Raw genomic sequence first — 27,021 nt, 5'->3', positions numbered from 1 at the left:
CGCCTGGAGAAGGGAAGAACCGGGAGAGGAGCAATATCTCCCCAGGAACGCAAGAGGGCAGCCCCCAGGATTGCATCAGGGCCATGGACTTGAAGCTTGGAAGCTCAACCCTGTTGGGGACCATGGCCAGCGCTAGGGGGCGCCTGAACAATCCCAAAGCCCTGGACTGCAAGACTTCTACCACAACAGAAAATGCTGCAGGAAAATCATCAAGGTGCAACATAAAAGGGGCCGCTTCATTCGGGGAGCCGGAGTCGGGAGGCAGAGGACAGAGCTTGCGAGGCGAGGAAAGGAGTGGAGTGAAGGCAGCAGAACAACAACAACATTTATTTATATAGCACATTTTCATACAAATAATGTTGCTCAAAGTGCTTTACATGATGAAGAAAGAGAAAAAAAAGACAAAATAAGAATTAAAATAAGAGAACACTAATTAACATAGAATAAAAGTAAGGTCCGATGGCCAGGGAGGACAGAAAAAACAAAAAAACTCCAAATGGCTGGAGAAAAAATAAAATCTGCAGGGGTTCCAGGCCATGAGACCACCCAGCTCCCTCTAGGCATTCTACCTAACATAAATGACCTCAATCAGTCCTCATTGTATTCAGGGTTCTCATGGAAGGACTTGATGATGACAGTCACATGGACTTCTGGTCTTTAATCCATCAATGTAGGGATATCACAGTGCTTTAATTAGGTGGTGGTGGCGCAGAAGAATAACAATAGAGAAAAAACAAAGTAAAGGACAGAGTTTATTGTGGGTTTGTGTATTGTGTGATTCTGTAGAGACAAGGAGCAAAATAAACGCGTGAGTTTTGGGACTTGTGTCACGGTGTCTGTCTGTGCCAAGGCTGATCTCCCACAAGGTTCACCTCTGATGATAAGGTTAAGACCTGGGGCCTCATGTATAAACGGTGCGTACGCACAGAAATGTTGCGTACGAACCTTTCCACGCTCAAATCGCGATGTATAAAACCTAAACTTGGCGTAAAGCCACGCACATTTCCACGGTAACTCATACCTTGGCGTACACAATTTCTCCGCTCGGTTTTGCAGACTGGCGGCACCCAGCGTCAAAGCAGTGCTACTGTTCCTATGTGGTTACTCTTTCTTAGATCCACATCCACGGCGGCGGCTTTGTCAAATACACTGAAATTAACCGCATATCGTTCATAAATTTAATGCATCTGATTGTAATTAACCTGTAACAATATAATGGTCCACAGAATGGTCAAACTACTGTTCCTGTGTGCTCATCCTTTCTTTCTTAGCTCCACATTCCTGACGCGGCTTTATAAATACACTGAAATTAACTGCATATTGTTTATTAGTGTAATGCATCTGATTGTAATTAACCTGCTGCAATATAATGGGCCAGGGAATAGCCATAGTATTCCAAATACCATAACTGCTTTAGCGTTGTTACGCTCACTGCTTCTTGTTCTTCTTTTTGCTGTTCCCGTTAAGGGTTGCCACTGCGGATCATCTTTTTCCATATTACTCTCACTGCACCACTCGGAGTATTTATATCACTGTATCTGAGTGTGAATCACAGCAGCAGATGATCGGAAAGAGAATTATCGGTATACAGTTTCAAGTACACACTACCTCAACCACGGCAAAAAGTGTCAAAGCCTTTCCTGTACGGACCTTGCGTTTCAGAAACAGTTTCATCCCAAGAACTATAAACGCACTCAATCACCTCACTGTAAACTTGCACTACAGTTATAATATTGCACAACCTGCGCTACTTTATAAAGCGCGTATGATGACAATATCATTTTTAAGATGAAATGCAGCAAAATAGGTTGCTTACAGTATACAGATAAAACTTTAACTTCATTTAAATAATCTGTATTGTTAATAAATAAACATGTGAGGACACTGTGCCGCAGCGTATAGCTGGTTCAAGGATAGCTCCTGCCTTGCGCTGTATTCTTGCTGGTGCTGACGCGACACTGGAAGGATAGACGAATAGAATAATTAAACATGTACTACGAAGATATTTCAATGTTCCTTAAAAGTTTTGAAGAATCGGCGTTCTAAGCTTACAAATGGCTTAACGTCTATTACAGAGCTGATTGTGTGGCGATTGGAGAAAGAAAAGTATGGACAGGAATTGAAGGTTTGAAAGAGACAGTACTTCTGTAATAAATTATTTCATCGAAGGTCGCACATGGTGCAGCAAGCCTCTTGCGTGAGATATGAACAATCACTGCGTCACCGTGTTCCCATATTTAATAACATGCTTTCATTCCTATCATCATGAAAATGATATCACGTATACATCTCAGTATTTTAATTATTCAGAGAGCTGTAATATGTCGAATGTAATGCATTCTGTGCCCAGAGCACATAGAAGATCAAACACAGAACAAAGCATTTAACATGCTACTTGAGAAACTAGTAAAATAAACGATTTTAAGATTAAGTTTATGATGTTCTACTTTAATGGCAAAATAAACAAAGTGATTAAAGTGGAAATTTCGAGATTAAAGTTGACATTTCGTGCTTTTTTCCCACTGTGTGCCTATGTTTTTTGTTTGTACCCTAATAAGCTTTCATATGACACTCAGACGGTGGGCTACGACTCGCCTTTTCACAGCGACTTTGATATGTGATTTCTTTTTTATTTCGGGCACTGTGCGACTTTGTGAATTTGATCTTTCGAGTTTTTCCGGCACTCTGTCACTCGATCAACTTCCTTTTGTTGATTATACCACTGTTAAAACCAACAAATAGTACGTTTTTCCTTTGCCTCCACTTGGTATTCGCTGAAATTCTTATATTTTCCCCTGTGCTTTTCCCATTGTCTTTTCACAGAAGGCTATTTATATTGATTTGCATATTCAAAAAGGCGTAATTCTGGGAGGAGTTGGGGCGGGACAGAAGGCGCGTGCACGTGCGTTACTTTTCACGCTGATCGGGATTTATGTAGTGGAAGAACGTGAAAGTATGCGTGCGCCCAGATTCCTGCATCTGGATTTTTCTGTGCGTACGCACAATCCCGCTTTTGTGCTTACGCCATGTTATAGTGTGAGTTCTACGCACGGCGTTATACATGAGGCCCCTGGTGAAGACCTGGATTTGGGAGCAGCTGAAAAGCTTTTTCTCATAAGTAAGGAAAAAGTTACAGAAATAATACATGAAGTGCATCAACATGCAGGTATACTATGTAGAGAAGTGACAGAACTTGTTATATTCATCTGCTTATAGTTATTTATAGGATTTAAAGGGTAGGTCACCTTTACTTTTTGATTCTATCTTGCATATATAGTATATAGATTAATCCATAAGAAGAATTTCATAACAAATTCTGAGAAGAATGAAAGAATTTATCCAAAAATGTACAAGGCAAACCTGTAAAAATCCATTCTCAAGACAGTTAGCAATTCCACATGTTTGCAAATTAAATTTCGTGTAGGTGTTTTTTTTTTTTTTTTTTAATAAATGCCCATTTTATACTTGCTGAAGTGTTGAAAGATGCAAAGAAGCTTTAGTCAGGCCAGAATGCAGTCACTTCTTTAGTAAGATGTCCACTGAGGCTTCAGTTTATACAGCTTTCAAGCAGAGTGATTATTGGAATGCACACAAGCACAATAAGAATAAAATCAATAGCCTGGGTGACAAGAAGCCTCTTCGACAGCTGGCGTAAGACATCCGATCTAGCCTGTCTAAGCCAGTTAAGCCAAAATGTTAAATGGTGTACATGGAAGTGAGTCGAATAGAGACATATGTTTTGCTCTAAGTTAAACTGTTAAAATGTCTGCTGTGCTTGATATAAAACAAAAAGAAGATGAAATGAAACTCTAAATTCATTATTATTGTAATCACCTGCATAGGCCAAGAAACACAGACACAGGGAGCAAGCAGGGATTTAAACAAAGTTTATTTGTTTTGCTAAGTAAGGACATTTTTTATAACATTTCTCACATTAAGTTTAAATTTTAGACAAATACACTAGGGTTTTGTAAGTCAGTAGCTGAGGTTTGAAGTCTGTTCAGTGTCAGACAATCAGTGTATTGACTTAACTGGAACATGCTATACTATGTTCACAACGTCTCTTGCAGTGTTTAAACTTCTTGTAGTTTGTAATATCTTTCGACCTTGTATTTTATTGTATCTGTGATGGCAGCTTAACATCCACAAATGCGCTTAATAGACAGTCATGGGACTACTGGAGGAACCCAAAATCTTTACAATAAAACCACATTATGTCAGCTCCACATATATGTACACCAGCTGAGAAACTGGGATCCATGGGCCCAAGTGTTTTGAGCACTAGTCACTGTATTGCCATGGCATGTCCATCTACTTGTTACTAACATCGTACATTGAGTTGGTTATTTTCATTCATAAAAGTACCTTTTTTTTTTAGCCGTCCACAAGAAGACCAATTTATCTTACCTTCAAGTATGTACCAGCAAAGTGAGAAGACAAAAACTGGGAAACTGAATTCTGGTCATTTGATTCTCGACTGAGCCATACATTTACAGAATAATAACCCCCAAATCTAGCAAAAAAAAGAAAGAAAGAAAAGGGAAAGCTGTTAGTTTATTATATCTAATACTAATACCCTAGTGGATCCTACCAGCAACACCTATCTCAAGTGTAAATATTAATTGAAATAAAAAAAAAAAAAAACGCACAATTAAAGAAAGAATCTTTGTAAAAACTTTTTCTGTTTGCAGTGACTCTTGTGAAATGGAAACTTGTAGTTTTAAGTGCTGTTGATATAGATATAAAATGCAATAAATGGATTGTGTAAGTATGCACTCCTTTGATTTGACACACCTACAGCATCACTTGTTTGGCCAGTTGCTTTTAGAAGTCACACAATTAGTTCAGTGATGATCCCCTGTCTGGGGTGAGGAGTCCATGAGGTGGCCTAACCTACATGATGAAGGCACAAGAACCCTCCAAGCAACTCTATGAAAAGATGATTGAAAAGCACAAGTCAGGGGATGGAGACAAGAACATTTCTAAGTCACTGAATATCCCCTGGAGTCCAGTTAAACAAACCATTAAGAAATGGAAAGAGTAGGAGTCAAAAATTGAGCTTTATGGCCAATCAGATACAACAGCATGTCTGTCATAAGCCAAATTATGAAAACACGCCATGCCTTATGTGAAGCACAGTGATGGCAGCATCATGCTGTGGGGATGTTTCTCTGCAGCAGGCTTTGGAGGGCTTGTGAGAGTGGATGGTAAAATGCATACAGCAAAGTCCTGGGAAATCCTGCAGGTAAACTTGATGCCATTTACAAGAAACCCCAAGCATAAAGTCAAACCTACATGGGAATGACTTAATAACAACAATGATAATGTCTTAAAGTGGCCAAGACAGAATCCAAAGCTTAATCAAAGCTGCCAAAGAGTTTGGAGAGACTTGAAAAAGGCTGCTCACTCACAATCCCCATGCAAACTGATAGAGCTTGAGTAGTTTAGTAAAGAACAACTGGGAAAGATGGCAGCGTCAAGACGTGCAAAACTAATACAGACCCAAGGCTGTAAGTACTGCCAAAGGTGCATCTGCAAAATAGTGACTGGAAGGGGGTAAATATTTATGCGATCGATTATTTAGTGTTTTATATTTGTTATTAAATTGGATCACTTTGCCAAGGTCTGTTTCCTTTTGACGAATATTCAAGAGTCTGTTTCTGTTGATCTGGGTAAAAAAAGATAATAATAAAAAATAAATAATAAATCCGCTGTCTGTGTTATATAACAATAAAAAGTGAAAATGTCCAATACTTTTTATAGGCACAATAGGTTTATACAAGGGTTGCAGCTGCAGGTTTGGAACATAAAAGGTACACCCAGAGACAGGGTCCTGACCCTGAGAAGATGATGTACAGTATGAACAAGGTTTAAAGAAGAGATGGAAAGCAGCCCATTAGGACAAAGAAATGGAGTTATTCTTACAAGCTCCAGAGTTTTCTTATCAGCCTTAACCGCCGATGATTTAAAAACATCTTAGCATTTAAGCAATCAACACAGCAAAAAATGATGGCTTAATGCCAACATGCTTTGTTTGTTTCTTTCTGAATTTTCAGAATCTCGCTGTTCTTTCAGTTTATAAAGTGGGAGATTAGAAATATCCATGGATATACTGCAACTGAACACACAACACGACAAAATAAAATATTTAGTTAACAGACAGCATGCTTAAATCTCTTTTGTCCCTTGGGGTGAGGGAATAGAAGGACTACTTGTATATCTTGGCATATTGGCAGTAAAATTGTAGACATTTGTGGGCGCATTCTTATACTGTATTTAACATGTTTAATAAATGTATATTTCAATTTTTAATGTTAATCACAGAGATTCATTTCTGTTTTATGTTGTGTTTAACTCGTGTGCTTATGTAAATATATTTTGTATTAATGTAGAAACTGTGTTCATCATATTTTAATTGTTAATATGTTTAAGTGCTCTGAGCTTACACTCAAGAATGCTTGCTATACAAGCATACGCTGAACTGAGCTGAACTTGTGTCTATCAGTAATATGTAAAATAGCGGACTTTCAATACTCCTTGTACAGGTCTCTATAGGCTACTGAAAGGGTTTCATCCACCCACCTGTTTTTGATGTGCTGTGGGGAGCCAAAGCACTTGAAATGTCCATTAACCATGATAGCAAGCCTTGTGCAGAGAGCCTCACATTCTTCCATGCTGCAGGAAGAAGACATTCAGACATTAGCTTCAAGTAGGTACACCACAGATATGTACGGTAGTTAAAACATTGGAAAAAAGAATATAAAAAGGGAATTATAATCAACAATAATGTGAGCTAACAGGCTTCTGTAAGCTATAGTTGAATTATATAAAACATATAGTATTTGTTTTAAAAACATTACAATTCTTACCTACAATCTCATTACTCTTAAGCCCTCCATTAACCCGTTTTTGAAAAAATATTCACACTTATTATGCAGTGTAGTATGGTATCTATTAAAACAGTAACAATTTAATACTCAATGGCCAAAAACAGGTCACTTGACCTTCCAGTGCTTAAAATTTAGAAACTGGAATCATCGGTTTAGGTTTTTTTTAAAATAGCTTTAATTCATTTTTAAAAAATGCATTGCAGTATTGCAGTTACAGTTGAATTATGTATACTCATCTTATAATAGTTTAATTATAGTTTTCTTTTTGAGATACTTTTTACCCAGCAGTCACGCACTCCAGTTTCCCAGGTTCAAATAATCTAACACAAAGGGTGGTGCAGGATTCTTTGAAGTAAAGGAGAATTAGGCCTGTGCTACACTACACGACTTGTCTAGCAATTTTTAATCATAGTCTTCCATCCATCCATTTTCCAACCCGCTGAATCCGAACACAGGGTCACGGGGGTCTGCTGGAGCCAATCCCAGCCAACACAGGGCAGGAACCAATCCCAGGCAGGGTGCCAACCCACCGCAGGACACACACAAACACACCCACACACCAAGCACACACTAGGGCCAATTTAGAATCGCCAATCCACCTAACCTGCATGTCTTTGGACTGTGGGAGGAAACCGGAGCGCCCGGAGGAAACCCACGCAGACACGGGGAGAACATGCAAACTCCACGCAGGGAGGACCCGGGAAGCGAACCCGGGTCTCCTAACTGCGAGGCAGCAGCACTACCACTGCGCCACCGTGCCGCCCTTAATCATAGTCTTCATTAACATAATCTTACTCCGTTTTAGACAGCCCCGGTGGCACACTCACAACATCTTAAATTGCCCTTTTGTGTGTGATAGTTGACAGTTGTTTTGTCGTGATAGAGATCTAGGTTACCCTCTGTTTTCCTCTTTTATACTTTTTATTATGTACCCTTTACCAGAATGACTTAAATCCCATACTCTTACCACACTGTCAAGTACTGTAGTTCAGCACTCCCTTCCCATTTCCCTTTTACATCCATACCAACAGTCGCATAGACAGTGTAAAAGAACAGGCAGGAGTAAGAGCTACACTTTTAATGGTGTATTTTAGGTAATATGCACCAGTTATAAGGAAGCAGATTTTAAGCAGTGTTGGTTACAAAACAATACAGCCCAATAATGTTAGATTTATAGTTTCAGGTGGCACTTAAACTTGTAGTTACACATTATTCTTTCTGGTCAGCTCATTTCTAGTCTGCTTTCTTCAGGCTGGAAAGTGGCGGAGAGCGAGACTTTGCAAGTGTCTCTCTTATTCTACTCTGATGCCCCTGACCTACCAATAAAATGGCTTAGACACATCCCTCTCCCCAGTTCAGCTACTTTGCAGTGTGGGGGAGTCGCATTCACTAATGAAACAGCTCAGACAAACTTAACTCACTGTAGGCAAAGGCTTTTCGTGTGCCGCTATGATCTGTGAGGTTTACCCATACACATAATTTTATTTATAATGAATGTGGAGAACGTCATGCTGCCTGTAACATCATTCAGCATGACCACTTTGGTGGTGGGTCAGTGATGGTCTGGGGAGGCTTATCCATGGAAGGATGTACAGACCTCTACAGGCTAGACAACGCAACCTTGACTGCCATTAGGTATTGGGATGAAATCCTTGAACCCATTGTCAAACCCTATGCTGGTGCAGTGGGTCATGGGTTCCTCCTTGTGTGCGTCAATGCCCGGCCTCATGTGGTAAGAGTATGCAGGCAGTTCCTGGAGGATGAAGTAATTGATACTATTGACTGGCCACCATGCTCGCCTGACCTAAATCCAATAGAACACCTATGGGACATTAAGTTTCGGTCCATCCGATGCTGCCAAGTTGCACCTCAGACTGTCCAGGAGCTCAGTGATGCCCTGGTCCAGATCCGGGAGGAGATCCCTCAGGACACCATCCATCGTCTTATTAGGAACATGCCCCCCCCCCACCGACGTTGTCAGGCATGCATACAAGCACGTGGGGGCCATACAAGCTACTGAGTACGATTTGGAGTTTCTGCAATGAAATTTCTGCAAAATGGACTAGCCTGCTGCATCATTTTTTCACTTTGATTTTCGGGGTATCTTTGAATTCAGCCCTCTTAGCTTGATAATTTTCATTTCCATCATACGATGTAGCATCCTTTCGTCCCTAACCTGCAGGATTTTTTTTCCCATTGAGATCTGATGTGTTTTCAAAGTGTTCCTTTATTTTTTTTGAGCAGTTTATACATATATATATATATATATATATATATATATATATATATATATATATATATATATATATATATATTGTGACATGTGGCCGGCCACCAGGCCACCAGGTGGAGCCCTTTCTGCAGCATGAAGGTGCCCCGAATGCCAGCAGGGAATGCTGGACAATGCAATTTTTATCCTGAACCCTGCTGGATGCTGTGGGGGCTGCTAGGGGACGCTGCAGAGAGGAGCAAGGATTATTTGCCCTATGCCCCGTAAGTACATTCAAGTCACATGGACAGGAGGAATGACGTGCTTCTGGGGTGAAGAAGAAAGGATTTTTATCTGACCCGGAAGTGTTCCTAGTCACATGGACAGAGAGGGTGAAACACTTTCAGGTCAAGGACTATAAAAAGGACTGTGAAACACCAGAGCGTGGAGCTGAGCTGGGTCGAAGGGTGGCAGCGGGTCTGGGAGTGTGGAGGATTGTGATTAGTGTATTGATTGTTTATTATTGATTATAGTTATTATATGAGTATTGTGGAGTGTAGGTGCTTTGTGCATTTTAATATTGTCCGAATAAATACTTATTGGACTTTTACCTGGTATATGAAGAGTGGTCAGAGGGTTCAAGGGGTCGAGAGGTCCGAAAACTGTCACAATATATATATATATATATATATATATATATATATATATATATATATATATATATATATATATATATATATACAGTATACAGTACATATTCATGTCATTCGTAGTCTGAATCACAATCTGATTGTATGGGTGGTTACCTACCAGGTAACGCTTGTGGTTGGTCTGCAAGTAGGCAAACATCCGCCACGATGCCCTCTTCAGTTGCAAGAAGCAGATCATAGAATGTTGCAAAGTTTTACTGTCAAATAATGCAAAGAGTATGCGACACATGTTTCGCCCTAGTTCTGGGCTCATCAGGCGTACACACTCACTGCACCCCCTCTCAGGAATCGAACCTCGAACGTCAGCGGCGAAGCCTCTTACGTTGCGCCATGCTGTGTGGTTCGTTTATTTGACAGTATGCAGATTGGGGCAATTACATTCATGGCATTCATAGTCTGAATCACAATCTGATTGTATAGGTGGTTACCTACCAGGTAACGCTTGTGGTTGGTCTGCAAATCGGCAAATATCCGCCACGGTGCCTTCTTTAGTTGCGAGAAGCAGATCATAGAATGTTGCAAAGTTTTACTGTCAAATAATGCAAAGAGTACGCGACACGTGTTTCGCCCTAATTCTGGGCTCATCAGGCGTACACACTCACTGCACCCCCTCTCGGGAATCGAACCTCGAACGTCAGTGGCGAAGCCTCTTACATTGTGCCACGGTGTGTGGTTCGTTTATTTGACAGTATGTAGATCATATATATATATATATATATATATATATATATATATATATATATATATATATATATATTGTATAGGTTTAGTAATGGCTGCAATCTCTAATGAACCTCTTCCCAGGGAGCATGCACCTCCTGCTGGATACACCAGTCCCGCATTTTCTGTAGTTCCAAACAAACAAATAAACAATGCGATTAAGTCATAAAACTGGCCCTGGTAGTTCTTCTCTTATTAATAAAACTCTGGGGTTAGAAAAAAATGGTGTCTCCAGCTTCCTTTCTCTTTAAACATTATGCAAGTATAAAGCTAATTTTACAAATAAAGACATACAACATATTTATGCACCTATATGTTAGATTACTCCTTTTTTACATTCCAGACTAACAGTCAATGGTTGCTCATCTAGATGCACAGTGCATACAATTTGCCCTCAAGGAAAGAAGGAAATCAGGTGGTTTGGATTGCGCAGAGGCCTGTCTGTATGATATTTCATTTTTGTCATACTACGGCGGAATGGAAAAAAGTTAAAGGATAGCAATTGAACTCACCAGATTTGGAAATTTTCACAGTCAGCAGCATGTTAATTGGCTTTTAAAAAGCAAGAAGCTTGCAATGCTTTGCAAGTCTGAAACTGTTCTGAGAAGCTATAAGGTATTTATGTAATCTCTCATCCCCTGCAATTCCTACCCATTTAATTTGACATCATTTAGATAACAAGATCCAGCAACTGCAGTCATTAAGTATGGCTTGTTTGAGTCACTGTCCAACTTGAAGTTGTTCAGTGTGATGATCATCTTAGGAGGCAAGCTTATAATTTAAAAAAAATCAGCTACATTAAACAGATCGGTAGCAGATAGTAAAGCCATAAAGGTGTTAGGAAGAGAAACTGCTGCCTGGTTGCCTTTCTCTCAAATTATGTCAAAAGATGGGTAAATGTTAGTCTAAGCTTGAATAGGTAAATACAATTTAAATCTGCATTGCTTCATGTCTGGCACAGACTGAGGAAGAGATTACTGTTCATTCTATGTCTATGAGCAGAAATGTTGGAGCCTCATCTCAGGACTCTTTTTGAGTGTAATGGTGAATTATTTTGTATGCACTGATATGCTTTAGAGATATTTCTTTACCTGTAGAGGTGTTTAATAGCAACATCTTAGAAGCAGATTAAAGAGGAGTTTTAGAAGGGACAGGAATTATGCAAGAATCAATCTTTAAGCACAGAGTGAACAAATACATACCCAGTATTTACATTACACTAAAAACAATCTTACGGTATCTGCACATTATACAGTGGATTCAAGAAGTATTGAGATGCTTCAGACATTATTGTGTTGTAGATTTATTTTAAATAGATACGTTTTCCATTTTTGCCCATCAATCTGTACTCAATAACTCATAATGACAAAGTGAAAACATCTTTTCAGAAAGGTTTGCAAATTTATTAAAAATCAAATACTGAAAACTCTCATTCACAAAAGTATTCAGACTCCCTAGTTCAGTGCTTTTTGGAAGCTCTTTGGCAGCAATTACAACTTCATGTCTTCTCCTCAGGCATATTCTTATGGGGTTGAGTGTCTATGCTTTGGCTGGGCCACTCCAGGACAGTCAGAGACTTGTCCTAAAGCCACTCCAGCATTGTCATGGCTGGATACTTCAGGTCATTTTCATGTTGAAAGGTTAACCATCATCCCAACCTGAGGTTGTGTAAATGCTGGAACAGGTCTTCATCAAAGACCTCTTTGCATTCATCCTTCCCTCAGTTCTGACCGATCTCCTTGCCCATACTTCTAATAAGCATCCCAATAGCATGATGCTACCAGCACCATGTTAAACATAGGAATGGTATAAGGCAGGTGATGAGCAGCGCCTGGTCTTAACCAAACCTAGTGCTCAGAGTTCTGTCAGACAAGAGAATCTTTTTTTAATGCCTTGAGAGACCAAGCAGGTGGTTATATGCCTGTTGCTTAAAATGGCTTCTGTCTAGCCACTCTACCATAAACGCCTGATTGATGGAGAGCTGCTGAGATGATTGTCCTTCTGACAGGTTCTGCTATCTCTGTGGAGGACTTCTTAAGCTCAGAGTGACCATTGAGTTCTTGGTCACCTCCCTGACTAAGGCCCTTCTTGCCCAGTTACTCAGTTTGGCCAACTCTAAAATGAGTCCTGATGGTTCCAGGCATCTTCTACTTCACAATTATTCAGGCCGGTGTACTCCTGGCAACACTCAAAGCCTTTGAAATGGTTGTATACCCTTGCCCTGATCTATGCCTCTCCACAATTTGATTGCAGATGTTGTCATAGAGGTCCTGGACTTCATGGTTCTCTTTTTGTCCTGACATGCAGTGTGTATTGTGTGACCTCATATACACAGGTGTTTGTCTTTCTAAACAATGTCCTATCAATTAAATTTGCTACTGGTGTTCTTGACACATCTCAAGGTAATTTAAGCAAACAGGATTCACTTGGCCACAATTAGGAGTGCCACAGCAAAGAGTCCAAATATTTACATAAATAACAGACTTCAGTTTTTGATTTTGAATAAATTTACAAACATTTCACATCATCATTATTGGTTATTGAGTGTAGATTAATGGGCACAAAATAGCAATTTTTTCCATCTAAAAATAAAAATTCAATACAATAAAAGTGTGCAGAAAGTGAAGGGGCCTGAATCCTTTCTGAATCCACTGCAAATTTGCATTTCTCAGAGAGTCAGTTCAAAGAATAACGCTTTGATACCATGCCACAAATTAAATCCTGGATCTTTCAATGACAGATAAAATACATGATATGTTTTTACGATTTGTCTTCACAGCTAGCCAGTCCCACCTAAAATCAGTTCCAGTCTGCCTACTGGTTCTCATGGCAACAGCAATTAGGTTTATGCAGCTCAATAAATCAGACTCATGGTAGCTGCTTTAGTATAAGATTAGTTTGCTGGTTCTTCCCCTAGCAGAGTACCTTGGATCTGGTCTCTGCTAACCAACATCACCATTTTGTTTTGTAAAATTTAGTGCTCACTCTTGTTTCTTAAGCAATGCCTTCCTGCTTTCCTTGACTATGAGGTCTTGTTCTTTTACAATAATTAATATTTTTGTGTCCTTTGTCTTCACAAGTAACAAACCCTGCTTTCATTTCTGATGGCAATTTTTTCCAGTGCTTGGTTACTGGCTCTTAATATTCAAAAAAGAACGCATGTGGTCCAGTGGGATTAAGCATATGTATTGTTTTTGTTTCCTTTTTTTAGTAAGTTGTCTCATTTTGGAATACATTTAACTCCTTTTTTTAATCCATAGATAACAGAACTAAGTATTCTGATACTGATAGCCAGGTAAGGACTTTTGAAATACCAAGGCAGTATTGTTTTTCAACAGCAAGTGCTTTTGCTAAAACCCTGATGTCAATATTTAAAAGAGAAACAGGTTTATAACAGTAACATTTCTAAGGAAGTTTTATATTTAATTTTACATGTTTATGTTTGAGATAAGCAATTCTAGAAACCTAGTGTATGTTTTGAGATTCATAGAACATTTTTTAAGAATAAAATTATAATCACTAACTTTGAATTTGTTTTATGGGTTATTTATGGCTATTAAGGGTGGTTCTATACAATAAGGGCACGCACAAAAAGGCGAGCTTCAAAAGGGTGACCTGAATTGGGCGCGGTGAATAAAGGCGCGCATAAATAAAGGCAAGCTTCAAAAGGGTGACCTCAATTGAGCGCAGCGAATAAAGGCGTTCGTAGATAATTTAGATAATAATAGATAGATAATAATAAAATATCTATGTGGCATTGCACATAGTTGCGTTTGCCTTTATTCGCTGCGCCCAGTTGAGGTCGCCCTTTTGAAGCTCGCCTTTATTTACGCGCGCCTTTATTTGCCGCGCCCAATTGAGGTCGCCCTTTTGAAGCTCGCCTTTTTGTGCGTGCCCTTATTGAAGGATACCATTAAGGGTTTACTTGCATTTCATATTTGTTTGCTGTAACACCTGTCTCCTTATTTTCCCTCTAAGTTGAAGAAATGTACTTCTTCTTTGTAAAATTTCACAATTTTTTAAAAGAGTGGAAAGGGGTCTAGAACCTCAATGACTTTTGTGCTGGTCAGCCTTTCTAACATCTCCAGCTCTGAACACGGTACTGAAGTCTTATTAGTTCCTCACTTACAATTGCAGGCTGTTATACAATAGGAGTCAATAAGAAGGCTTACAATGTAATTATAAATTTAAAATCAAAACATGAAAATAGTAACAAATGGAATCCTCATTTGTCATTTTATACAAGAGAGCCATGGCCCAGAAGTCATCTCCATCATTACAGGAGACTTCAGCCATTGTTGCCTCAAGAATGTCCTTCTAAAGTTCAACCACCATGTCACTTGCCCCACCAGGGGTGATTGGACACTTGATCACTGCTACACCAAAATTAAAGATGCCTACATGCTCTGCACCCACACTTTGACATCAGTACTTCTACTAACTACTTACAAACAGGTACTGTAATGTGCTAAGCCGGAGGTGAAGGAAGTACAGTGCTGGAAAAACCACAGGACTGTTTTCATTTGACTGGCTGGTCTGCCTTTAAAGAATTCTTCCAAGGAATATGGACAAATATGCTGACTCCGTGATGGATTATGTCAGGTTCTGTAAGGACCTGTGTGTGCCTACCTGTACTGTATGCTCCCACCCTAACCAGAAGCTTTAAATGAATGGTGCTGTTCACCTGTGGGAGGCCTTAGGGAGCGGACTGCTGTTTTTAATTCAAATAACACCGAATGCTACAAGACATTCAGGTATGAGCTATGCAGGGCGATCAAAGCAATACAGTATGGAAGCAGGTTGGAAACTTATTTTGGCAGCAGCAGTCCATGTCAACTGTGGCAAGGTATACATGCGATCATGGCCTACAAAACCTTGCCAGCTGTGTTCACAGACACCTCTGCGTTACTCCTAAATGAGTTGGATAACTTTTTTGCTCATTTTGAGCCTCGCGACTCAGACTTGATGTTTGTCACAATGATTCTGTTATGGGGTGTATTGGTAAGGGGATGAAACAGAGTATAGGAGTCAGGTGGAGAACTTTGTTTCATAGCGCAGAAAGAAATGTCTGCACCTTAACATCAACAAAACCAAGGAACTGTTTTATGACGTTTGCTGCACCAAAGAGCCTCCATGTCCGGTCACTATTCAGGAAGTGGATGTAGAGATGGTGCCTCCAAAAAGTACTTGGGAGTTCACTTCAAGGACAGGTTGGACTGGTCTCGTAACACAGAGGAACTATAGAAGAAAGAGCAGAGCAGGTTCTTTTTTCTTAAGAAACTGCATTCATTTAATGTGGAGAGTGACATCCTTCTTCTACAACTCTGTGATGGCCAGTGCAATTTTTTATGCTGTGGTATACTGGGCAGGTAACATTACTTCAAGAGAGTCCGACCGATTCAACAGGAAAATTAAAAGGGCAGGCTCAATTACAGGATGCACGTTCAACCCCGAGGAGTTGGCAGCAAAGAAGCAAATTAAAACAAAACTGAATGCCAGTATGAACAATGCTGCACATTCTCTAAATGAGACATTAACACCGAGGACTTTCAGCAGAAGTGTTTCAAGAAACGCTAGTGGGGCTCCTTTATACCAACAGAAGTACACCTGCATAAGGCCTCACTGTGACTTCCAAGTCAGAAGCTAATCTTTCATTTAATTTTCTTTCTTTTTAGTCATTCTGGTGTGTGTTCAGACTATAGTGTGTGTGTGTCTATCTATCTATTTATTTGTTGAGTGTCTTTAAAAAAGCCAAATTTACCCCTGGGGGAAAAAAATGAAAATAAAGTCCTATCTGTGAGTACTGCCATCTTTTTCCTGCTGTTTAACACAATCTATATGTCTGTACAGTTCTGTTTTGCACTATGTACTTCAAGTGATACTTCTGCTACTTTTATTTATTTATTGCTTTTATTTATCTTCTGTGACACTTAAGTATTTACTGTATTTATTTATTTACTAGTAACAGCGTACTGCACGATAATGTGCAGTGAATACACTTGACTTGAGCATTCCTAGTTTTCATCCTCTTTCTCTGTACGTTTAGCATTCGTTTGCTCAGAGGTTGATGCGCTTACTGTTTCCTGAGCAGCTCTTCTTTTCTCCACCCTAGCGGCCCGCTTCCTCTCTTCTTTCGTCGGCCATCTTTTTATGTTAAAACTGATTAAGTCACTTTTTGTGCTTCAATTACTTTGTACGTTTTTCTTCATTTTTCACTTAACCTGGCACTTAAGCATTCAATCTGCCTCAAGAATAATTTAAGATATGAAGAGGTAGGAGAAGTGATGGTGAAGGTGGTAGAGATAAGAACGGCGCCCATACGCATGCGCCGCACAGCGCCCTGCTGCCGAGAGTTGATTCTACAATAAAATAAAATTAAATTAAAAAGAGTAATAAAAATCATCACCCTGAAAGCGGATAGTAAATGTCGCATAGTATATGTGTACCAAATTTCAGGTGACTGGGTCAAACAGTTTGCAAGCTACAGGTGATTTAAAATCCTGGACAGAGTAACAGAGAGTCACAGTAGCGTATTATATAGGAAGATAAATCATCATCGTATTTTGCACATACATCCCTGAAACACAGCAGTGACACAAGAATTTCACTGTGCTCTTTCAGTGTATGTATCAATAAAGATGTCTAATTTCATGAATAAAAAATCCAAAATAGACTAAAATCCACATATAAACAAACCAACAATACTAGAGTACCTCCTGAAAAGCAAAGATGTGAGTCTGTAACAACCAACAGTGTATAAGCAAAGAGGCAGGAACTAACATTAATGGAAAAAGTAAAACAGTCATTGCAAAGCCAAAAAGAAAAGCTGAAGCAAATGTACAACAAAAATACTGCAATCTGAATGCAAAACAACCAGAATGATAAAATGGCAAGTAGTAAATGTGTAGCTAGTGTAAGTATTCTACATTCAGGAGTATAACAACGTGTTGAACACCATAGTTTGGTCACAAATAAATCTGCTGGCAGCACGCTGGGTTTTGACTTTGGATGCCCAGGTTCTTACAGTACTGTATATACAACAAGCACTATAACATTGTCGGTCTGAATACAAAACGCCTCTGTCCCCCTTTTTAGGCATTTTGTGTCTCATTTTGGTAGTCCCATAACAATAACAATAATGCTTTGAAATCTGGCCATACTATTGATGACGTTATTTCAAATGAGAGTGCCGCCTCATTATTACTACTGTACAAGATTTTGACACTCATACTCATACTTTCACAATTGAAAAATGTACTAAACTGCCATGAATTTATTAGAGCCTGTTGTGGTGAGGTGCTTTCTTAGAATGTTGGAATAAGAATGGCTGTAATACCTATTTATTATGGCTTAATGTGGTTTTCAGTTATGCACTGGTCACACTTCCACAGGGTTTAACAATGATCCTATTATTTTACAAATCTATAATATGTAGTATTCTCAATCAAACAGAAGCGAACATACAAAGTAAAACAAACAAAAAAAAATAATTCCCTCTTCACTGACTCCCAGCCTTTGCAGAAGCTCATTCAAACACAGTAAGAATGTGGAAATTCCAAATGAAAGGCACACAAGCAAAAAAATAAAAAATAAAAATCAGAGTGCAAGTACTGTGAGATGGCAGCACTGCATATGCCATATAAATTACCCTTAAAAGTCTCTTTTTCCCAAGCATTCAGCTGAGCAGTTTAGTAATGGCTTTACAGAATATTGCATCACATCCTTCCAGATCTAAATCACTTATTGTAAGTGTCCTCTTCATCGCTGCATTTGAAAACTCAGTTAAAGTGGTTTTCAGCTATAAAAAACACAAGTGCAGCTCTCGGGAACCTTTTCCCAAATTGTAAGAGATGGGAGAAATAAAGAAGCCAGTTTAGTGTTTCCTTTAGATGCTAAAACTAATCATCCATCAGCTACATGGACCTGAACACAGGAATCTGAGTCTTTGTTTTCCCAGCTACACAAATTATCATTAATGAATGTGACCCTTGTTAGGATAAGTAGGTGTCTCTCATTGTTAATTAATGAGTTAGAAATAATACAGATATTTATTCTCAGAGAATGATTTAACTCATATTCATTAGGGAAAGAAATATACTGTTGCATATTTAATTAGAATGGGAATATATACTTTGTGACCAGTGGGGGGGTTGCAGCACCACAAACTCAGACACGACCACACAGACACAAGTCCCAGGGGCTAATACAAGGTTTATTATGATAAATTACCTTATAAAAGATTTCTTTAGTAAACACAATCACAAATCCAATTCTTGCATCTCATTCACTCCTCCACACCTGACACCAGCTTGTCCGGATGTGACTACTTTTATCTTAGACCTGCGAAGCACTTCCAGGTCAAACAGAAGTTCCATAAAGTAGGGATCACGTATCTCTACTGCACCCTGTGGTGGCACCCACAGAACCCAACAAGGCTGCCCTATGGGACTGCAGTTCCCAGCATGCCTTGCGGGAGTCTGCACAGGTAGTGTCACCTAGGCAGGCTGGGTGACGGTGCGGGTCCTGCTCCATGCTCCCACTTCCCTTTTGGGATCCAGTCCAAGCCAACACCATCGGTAATGTAACCAGATGAACGGGCAAATAGGGACAAATCAAACTGAGCAAGGGGATGACGCAAAAGGTGTAAGTGTTTTTTTTAAAACAACAAACAAAACCAAAACAGTGTTCAAAATGTAGTGCTTCCAAAAATGTTTCAATAAATAAATAATCCATAAAAACAGGGTGATAAAAGTGGAGGTTAAAACTACAAAATATAATTCCTTTGAAACAAGGTTAAAAACCTTCTTCCTTTTGCTGGTGGCTCCCCTGCTTCTCACATACACGCTTTGCAACAGGGGAGTTGCCATACCTGCAGCTGACCTTCTCCTGCTGGTCCAGTAGCACTTCTGTCCCCTGGCTCCATACAACTGATCTGTCAGACCAAAACTCGGGTTCCCCAGTGACCAGGGCACTCACGCTGGGGCTCACGCTCCCAAACCTCCCTGACTTCCCTGTCATATACGGCAAGCCAAGCACCTTCTGAGACACTCCAGCTCCTGAGATGGCTCAGTTGGAGCGACCACTTCCTGCTGCCCCTACCAAGTGTCGGCCTAACACTCCTGAGGGGCTCTCCTCCCAGCTGTCTGCATTTATCAGCGAGCCTGCTCTCTCGTTCGCTCGCTCCCACACTGGCTCTTCACTTCTCCACCTTTCCTCTTCTTCCCATTTACCTCCGCTCTCTTTCTTTCTTTTTTTCCCTTCCGCACTCAAGCTTCTCCTATTTATAATGGGGACGTGGCACAAGTGTGGCGATTAGCAGGTCCCAGTATCAATTATGGACACGGGTGACCATGCACCTGTGCACTTCAGTGCGGAAACGCCTGTGCCCATATCATGCCCGGAAACTGCTCCGGCCACACTACCACACCCCCTCCTTAAGCCAAGAGTGTGGCGATTATTAATTTAAAATGTCAAACAGCCATGGACCTCACTTTACCACAGGCTGCCATCTAGAGTGTTGAGGGAGTAAGTAGACCTGTGAGGTTGTCTCCACCTGTGTTTCCATCCTACTGACTTCCCAGCTGGGAAGACTGACTATGCCCACCTGTAAATGCTTTATTAGTCTTCTGGAAAGGGCAGGACACATCTTGCCCTTTTATTTGCCGAATCATTTCAATGGCCTCCTGGCCAGGTAAGGGACTGGAACCCATTCTGACAGATAGTTTGGCATGCCGTCCATCCAAACTTCTAAAAATGCATTATATCTTGCAATATGCTGTAAATAATATTTGAAAAAGTGTTGCTTTTATATTTGTTTTATAATAATGGGTGGCAATGTGGAGGCGCTGCTGTCTCACAGCACCCAGACTAGGAATTGCATCCTTGTTGCTCCCGGCATGTAGTTTGCAAGTCTTTGGAGGCAGGTAATGCAGACTGGTGATATTAAATTGGTTTGTGCGTGTGTGCCTGTGTTTGTGTGTTTTTACCCTGCCCTGTCCTGCCTTGTGCCCAATACTTGCTGGAATAACCTCCAGCTTTGTTATGGCCCTGCTCTTGATAAGCAGGTTTAGCAAATGTGTAGATGATATATATAACTGGGGCGGCATGGTGGCGCAGTGGTAGCGCTGCTGCCTCGCAGTTAGGAGACCCGGGTTCGCTTCCCGGGTCCTCCCTGCGTGGAGTTTGCATGTTCTCCCCATGTCTGCGTGGGTTTCCTCCGGGCGCTCCGGTTTCCTCCCACAGTCCAAAGACATGCAGGTTAGGTGGATTGGCGATTCTAAATTGGCCCTAGTGTGTGCTTGGTGTGTGGGTGTGTTTGTGTGTGTCCTGTGGTGGGTTGGCACCCTGCCCAGGATTGGTTCCTGCCTTGTGCCCTGTGTTGGCTGGGATTGGCTCCAGCAGATCCCCGTGACCCTGTGTTAGGATTCAGCGGGTTGGAAAATGGATGGATGGATATATATAACTGCACAAAAATGGTTTTCACGAATTTGCCTGTAAACTGTCTAGGGAATGTCTCGGAAAATGAGGTTTTAAAAATGGTGGGAACTCTAATGCAGTGTCTCATTACTTTGGGTCGAGCCACTATTATGACAGGAGTGTTTCTTCATTGGTTGGAGTGTTCGCCGATCACCTAAAACAGCAAACTATTGTTCAGCAATGATTCAGACTTGTCCTTCATTTGAAAGAAAAGGTTTGTTTTTTATTTAGTTAAAACCAAATCTTGCATCTTAGACCCTTTCTACCTTCCCTCTCTAATTACATTTTGAACCACGAACAAATGAGGTTCTAAGGGATTGCAAGTCTGTACTTCATTCTACATGTGCATACAGCCAGAGCTAACTGCTATATATATTTTTGATACCTAAATAGCAAGTAACAGAATATAAGAAAAGATCAGGTGCTATAGGCTTTTACCTAATTAGGAAGCAAGCTAATTCTCAATCCATCGTTATCAGCCAGCATAAAAATGGCTGTTGGAAAAGCAATATGAGGATAGAATCGATGAGCTTTATTGGGTTGAATGGCCTGTGCATATTAGAATATTTTCTAATGTTGTATGGTACATTCCTTTTAAGATCATATAATTTAAAATATTACATTGTCCAAATTATTGCATACAGGTGAAAATGTATTCTTCATCAATCCATTCATTCATTTTCTAAACACTTATTCTGAGGAGGTCGTGGGGAAGCTGAAGTCTATCCCAGCAAGCACTGGGCACAAGGCAGGAACAATCCCTGGACCTGATGTCAGGCTATCACAGGCTGTACACACACATATATCAGGGGCCAATTTAGCATCGCAAGCCCACCTAACCTGCATGTGTTTGTATTATGGGAGGAAACCAGAGCACCTGGAGGGAACCCACACGGGAGAGCATGCAGATTCCACAGAAATTTAACTCCATTCACATTGTTGTGAGGTAGCAGTGCAGTGCATCATGCTATCATTATATATAAAATTATTGAGTAGAAGTGTATTAAGGAGTATATTTATTTTATAATAAACTGACTGATTATGCAGCATAATTTTCACATTGTGTAAGATATTTAATTTCCATTTATGTATCAATCCAACCTGTTCCAAAGCTGGCGGACGAAAAAAAAAAAAAAAAAAAACTTGCCATCTTGATGACTGACTAAGAATGGAAAAGTGTGCGCACGTTAATTTTTGACTAGGCAGCTCTTACTAATAATCGACTTTTCGTATACTGTATTTACAAGTAATAACCCTGTAACATGTTACAGCTGTTGGCACAATGTTCTCTGCTCTAAAAGCTACCACTGTGCTAGTTATAGATGGAGTCACAGAAATAACGACCTTAAATGAAATATTTCTTAATGAATTGCTTTGTTCTTAATGCAAATTACAGTACCTGTGGGATGTTAGAACAGCTGCACAGCCACTCTGCACCTCTTCACTCACTGTCTTCCAGAGATGACGTTTTGATACAGGATCCATTCCTGAGCTGGGTTCATCCTATGGAAACAAATTTTAATGCACCCATGATAGATAGATAGATAGATAGATAGATAGATAGATAGATAGATAGATAGATAGATAGATAGATAGATAGATAGATAGATAGATAGATAGATAGATAGATAGATAGATAGATAGATAGATAGATAGATAGATAGATTCTTCTTCTTTCAGATGCTCCCGTTAGGGGTTGCCACAGCAGATCATCTTTTTTCCGTATCTTTCTGTCCTCTGCATCTTATTCTGTTACACCCATCCCCTGCATGTCCTCTCTCACCACATCCATAAACCTTCTCTTAGGCCTTCCTCTTTTTCTCTTGCCTGGCAGCTCTACGTTTAACATCCAACTTGAGCTGACCCTCTAATGTCCTCATTTCTAATCCTGTCCATCCTCATCACACCCAGTGCAAATCTTAGAATCTTTAACTCTGTTACCTCCAGCTCTGTCTCCTGCTTTCTGGTCAGTTTCACCATCCCCAACCCATATAACATAGCTGGTCTCACTACCGTCCTGTAGACCTTCCCTTTCACTCTTGCTGATACCCGTCTGTCACAAATCACTCCTGACACTCTTCTCCATCCATTCCACCCTGCCTGGACTCTCTTTTTCACCTCTCTTCTACAATCCCCGTTACTATGTACTGTTGATCCCAAGTATTTAAACTCATCCACCTTCACCAACTCTACTCCTTGCTTCCTCACCATTCCACTGACCTCCCTCTCATTTACACACATGTATTCTGTCTTGTTCCTACTGACCTTCATTCCTCTCCTCACTAGAGCATATCTCCACCCCTCCAGGGTCTCCTCAACCTGCTCACTACTATCGCTACAGATCACAATGTCATCAGCAAACATCATAGTCCATGGGAACTCCTGTCTAATCTTGTCTGTCAACCTGTCCATCACCATTGCAAATAAGAAAGAGCTCAGAGAGAATCCCCCACCTTGAATGCATCCGTCACTCCTACCGCAGACCTCACCACTGTCACACTTCCCCCATACATATCCTGTACAACTCTTATGTACTTCTCTGCCACTCCCGACTTCCTCATACAATACCACAGCTCTTCTCGAGGCACCCTGTCATATGCTTTCTCCAGGTCCACAAAGACGCAATGCAACTCCTTCTGGCCTTCTCTAAGCTACTCCATCAACATCCTTAGAGCAAACATTGCATCTGTGGTGCTCTTTCTTGGCATGAAACCATACTGCTGCTCACTAATTATCACCTCACTTCTAACCTCGCTTCCACTACTCTTTCTCATAACTTCATGCTGTGGCTCATCAATTTTATCTCCCTGTAGTTACTATAGCTCTGCACATCTCCCTTATTATATAATACATGATCGATAGATAGATGTAGGCAGAAATATTGCATCTATTAATAAAGGAAGAGTAAGTAACACTCTGACTTCTGGCCTTAGGTAAAGGAAAGCAATGTCTGTCAAACATTGGTGAATAGCAGTCATACCACTTGTAAAGAGAAACATACTGTTTAGACAACAACGTGCATCATTTCAAATTCCCTAATTCCAACAAGGCTAAGTCCAGATCACAGTTGTCAGCAATATATCAATCAATTCCGGCAAAAAATAAAACATAGCTGGTTTGTTGTGTAAGCTGTTGGTTTTGTCATTCTCACATTCAGTCCCCTTTTTCAGGGTTTTCCAGAAAATGTTGCTTATCATCGTTTGCATGCATGTAGTTAGAAGTCAAGCAAAATGACACCTTTTATTGGCTAACTTAAAAGATTACAATATGCAAGCTTTCAAGGCAACTCAGGCCCCTTCTTCATCATTAACACATACAACTACCGTCTTTTTCCGAAAATAAGACACTGTCTTACTTTCTTTTTTGGTCCAAAATACGCACTAGGGCTTATTTTCGGGGGAGGACAAAAATAAAAGTATATTTATATATTTTTATTTAATATTTATTTATTTTACACAGAATACAGAAATTAAAATTGATTCAATTACAGTCATGTCATCTTCTTCTGGAACATCGTCATAAATCAAGATTTACACCCCTGGAGTCTTCCACAATTCCCTTTTTGTACTCGACGGAATAGCTCTTTCGTTTTGTACTCATTTTAACTGCGGTTAAAAATTATTCACTTTATAAAAAATAAAATTACGTATGAGGAAATAATCAGACTTACAAGACTGAAATGAACAAACACTGTATCTGCACTGTCGCTCAATGTAGACTGCTGCCTTAACGAACAATTATTTATAGTGTGCGCCAACGACGCGTTCCGTCGCATTCCGCATATGCATGCCCCCCTCCACCCCCTCCCCACCTCATTCGACCATACTCTGCGATACGCGCGACGCAGTACAACACAGCACAGCAGAGCAGAGCGGATATTTATGTATTCATGCTGCCTTATGTTGTATTTTTAAGATAAATTCCAAGAATTAATTTGAAACGAACTGTAGAGGTAAACAATGAATTTCTCGGAATATTTTATTTCAAACATTTCTCTGAAATACGAGTATTAGGGAAGCTAAACATACTTAATAAATCAACAGCATTTTTTAACGAATTCTTTTTTTCACATTATTTTAACTAGGGCTTATTTTCGGGGGAGGGCTTATATTACAAAAAGTTCCGAAAATCTCGATAGGGCTTATTTTCGGGGGATGTCTTAATTTCGGAAAAAGACGGTAGCTGTCAGGATGATTATGCTTGCAAATAACTAGATTTGAACTTATATTTTATGTGTAATAACAACCACAAAAGATGTGCTGCATGTCTATGTCATCATCAAGATGTTGTTGACGGCATGTAAATAATGCTGACCCTACAGAGTGTTAGTTGTTCTTTTCTCCCATTCCTATTTGACTTTTTTGTTGTCTGTTCCTCATCTAAACAGGAAGACAAAGGAACAGTCCCATGAAGAGATGGTTAGATACATAACACTTAAAAAGACCTCAAAAAGCATTTAAAAACTTGCAAACATTTTAGCCTTTAGTTTTACACTGATATTTTATAAATGAGCCAGAAAGTTGATACAAAATGATAGATGATAGATTCATTTTTTCAAAGACCCATATATCAGTATATTATTTTAGCGCTGCACCGGTGCATGTTTGCATTGAGTGGCAATGGAGTTTTGCAATTTTACATCGCTATTTTTGTTAGCTCACTGCTCTTAAAAGGGCTGCACTAGTTAGAATTAATTTGTGACTTTGGCAGGCTTGCCATTTTAGGTGCTGAAGCTGCTTATTTACATGATGGAATGCCAGCTCACACTGTTGGTGACTCACCTCCAGGCTCATGTAACTTGTCAGTTGTCATTGCATAGCTCTCCCTTCAAAGTCGCTGTCCCCACTGACCACTTACTCTCTTGGCAACTGCACACTGACTGTTCTAAATGACAGAATAGAATGTTCGGTAACAGACACATCAGGAGGGGTTTTGTGCACTCTGCTGTCAGGTGGCATAGCGGGGATGTTCAGTGCTGTGCTGTCAAATGTTGCACCAGGGATGTCAAATACTGCACTTATGTGTATCTGTCCATTACATGTGAACAGACAAACCCCCTTGTGTGAAGCTGCAGATGTACTGGTCTCTTGACTTTTCTCCTTTCTTCATTGTCACTGCAACCACCATTCCAGGTCATGATTTCAGTCTTGATCTGCTCTGTAATGCCTCTGTGATCTGCCTTACCCATTGCCTGTGCACTCTTGTTGTTGGCTTTGCCTCACATTTCTCACCTAGGGTCAGCGGCAACTCGATCTGCCACACTTTTCCCCAGTTCTGTTGGCGGTCATGCACCCAGGTTAAGGACAATAGCAGATGGAGAATCAATGGTGGAGTTTCTGAAGTAGCAGTCTCTCAGTTGTCTTCCTTCCTCTACTGATGCTGCAAAATGCATTCCAGATTCAGGAATCATCAGTGTCTTCAGCACTCAGTAATTTGCTAAGTTGGATTGTAGTTCTTTTCCTCATCCTGTTTCTAACATCAATGTAGTGCCATGCCAGTGCTTGCCAATGGGTTGTTACCATTTTTGTAGGTTCCTCTGCCACTGGCTCTGAAGCTGCTTAGTTGCGTGATGTAATGCCTGGTCATACTACTGGTGACTCATCCTTAGTCTGATGCAACTTGTCAGTGCCATCCATCCATCCATTATCCAACCCGATATACAGTGCCATTATATTATATTATATTATATTATATTATATTATATTATATTATATTATATTATATTATATTATATTATATTATATTATATTAGTTTTGGTAGCCAGGGAGCAGTCCTCCAAGGCACTTGCCTTCGACTGTCACTAAAGCCACAAAGCACTGGACTACTATGCTTTTTCCTGCAGTTGGTGGGCCCACAGGAGGACAGAATCATGTCTCTCCTTCAGGCTGTGCCAAGCAAAGTCCAGTGGGTAAAGGCCCAAACACCAGGGGCCTCATGCATAACGCTGTGTGTAGAATTCGCACTATAACATGACATAAGCACAAAAGCCGAAATGTGCTTACGCACAGAAAAATC

General features: G+C 40.2%; 1 protein-coding gene across 1 annotated transcript in view; it reads right to left on the bottom strand.

Moving 5' to 3' along the window:
• LOC114663796 (ATP-binding cassette sub-family A member 13-like) overlaps window positions 1–27,021 on the bottom strand; it is a 488,511-nt gene that overhangs the window by 44,003 nt on the left and 417,487 nt on the right. Inside the window, exons 40-42 of the mRNA XM_028817717.2 lie at window positions 22,405–22,508; window positions 6,583–6,675; window positions 4,408–4,513 (exon numbers count right to left, since the gene is read on the bottom strand). Coding sequence (XP_028673550.2) covers window positions 4,408–4,513; window positions 6,583–6,675; window positions 22,405–22,508 — 303 coding nt within the window. The remainder of the gene's footprint in view (window positions 1–4,407; window positions 4,514–6,582; window positions 6,676–22,404; window positions 22,509–27,021) is intronic.

The sequence above is a fragment of the Erpetoichthys calabaricus genome, chromosome 13, assembly GCF_900747795.2.
Source record: "Erpetoichthys calabaricus chromosome 13, fErpCal1.3, whole genome shotgun sequence".
NCBI classification, from domain to species: Eukaryota; Metazoa; Chordata; class Cladistia; order Polypteriformes; family Polypteridae; genus Erpetoichthys; species Erpetoichthys calabaricus.
The sequence above is the reverse complement of the archived record's forward strand: the minus strand, read 5'-3'. Positions and strand labels throughout refer to the sequence as shown.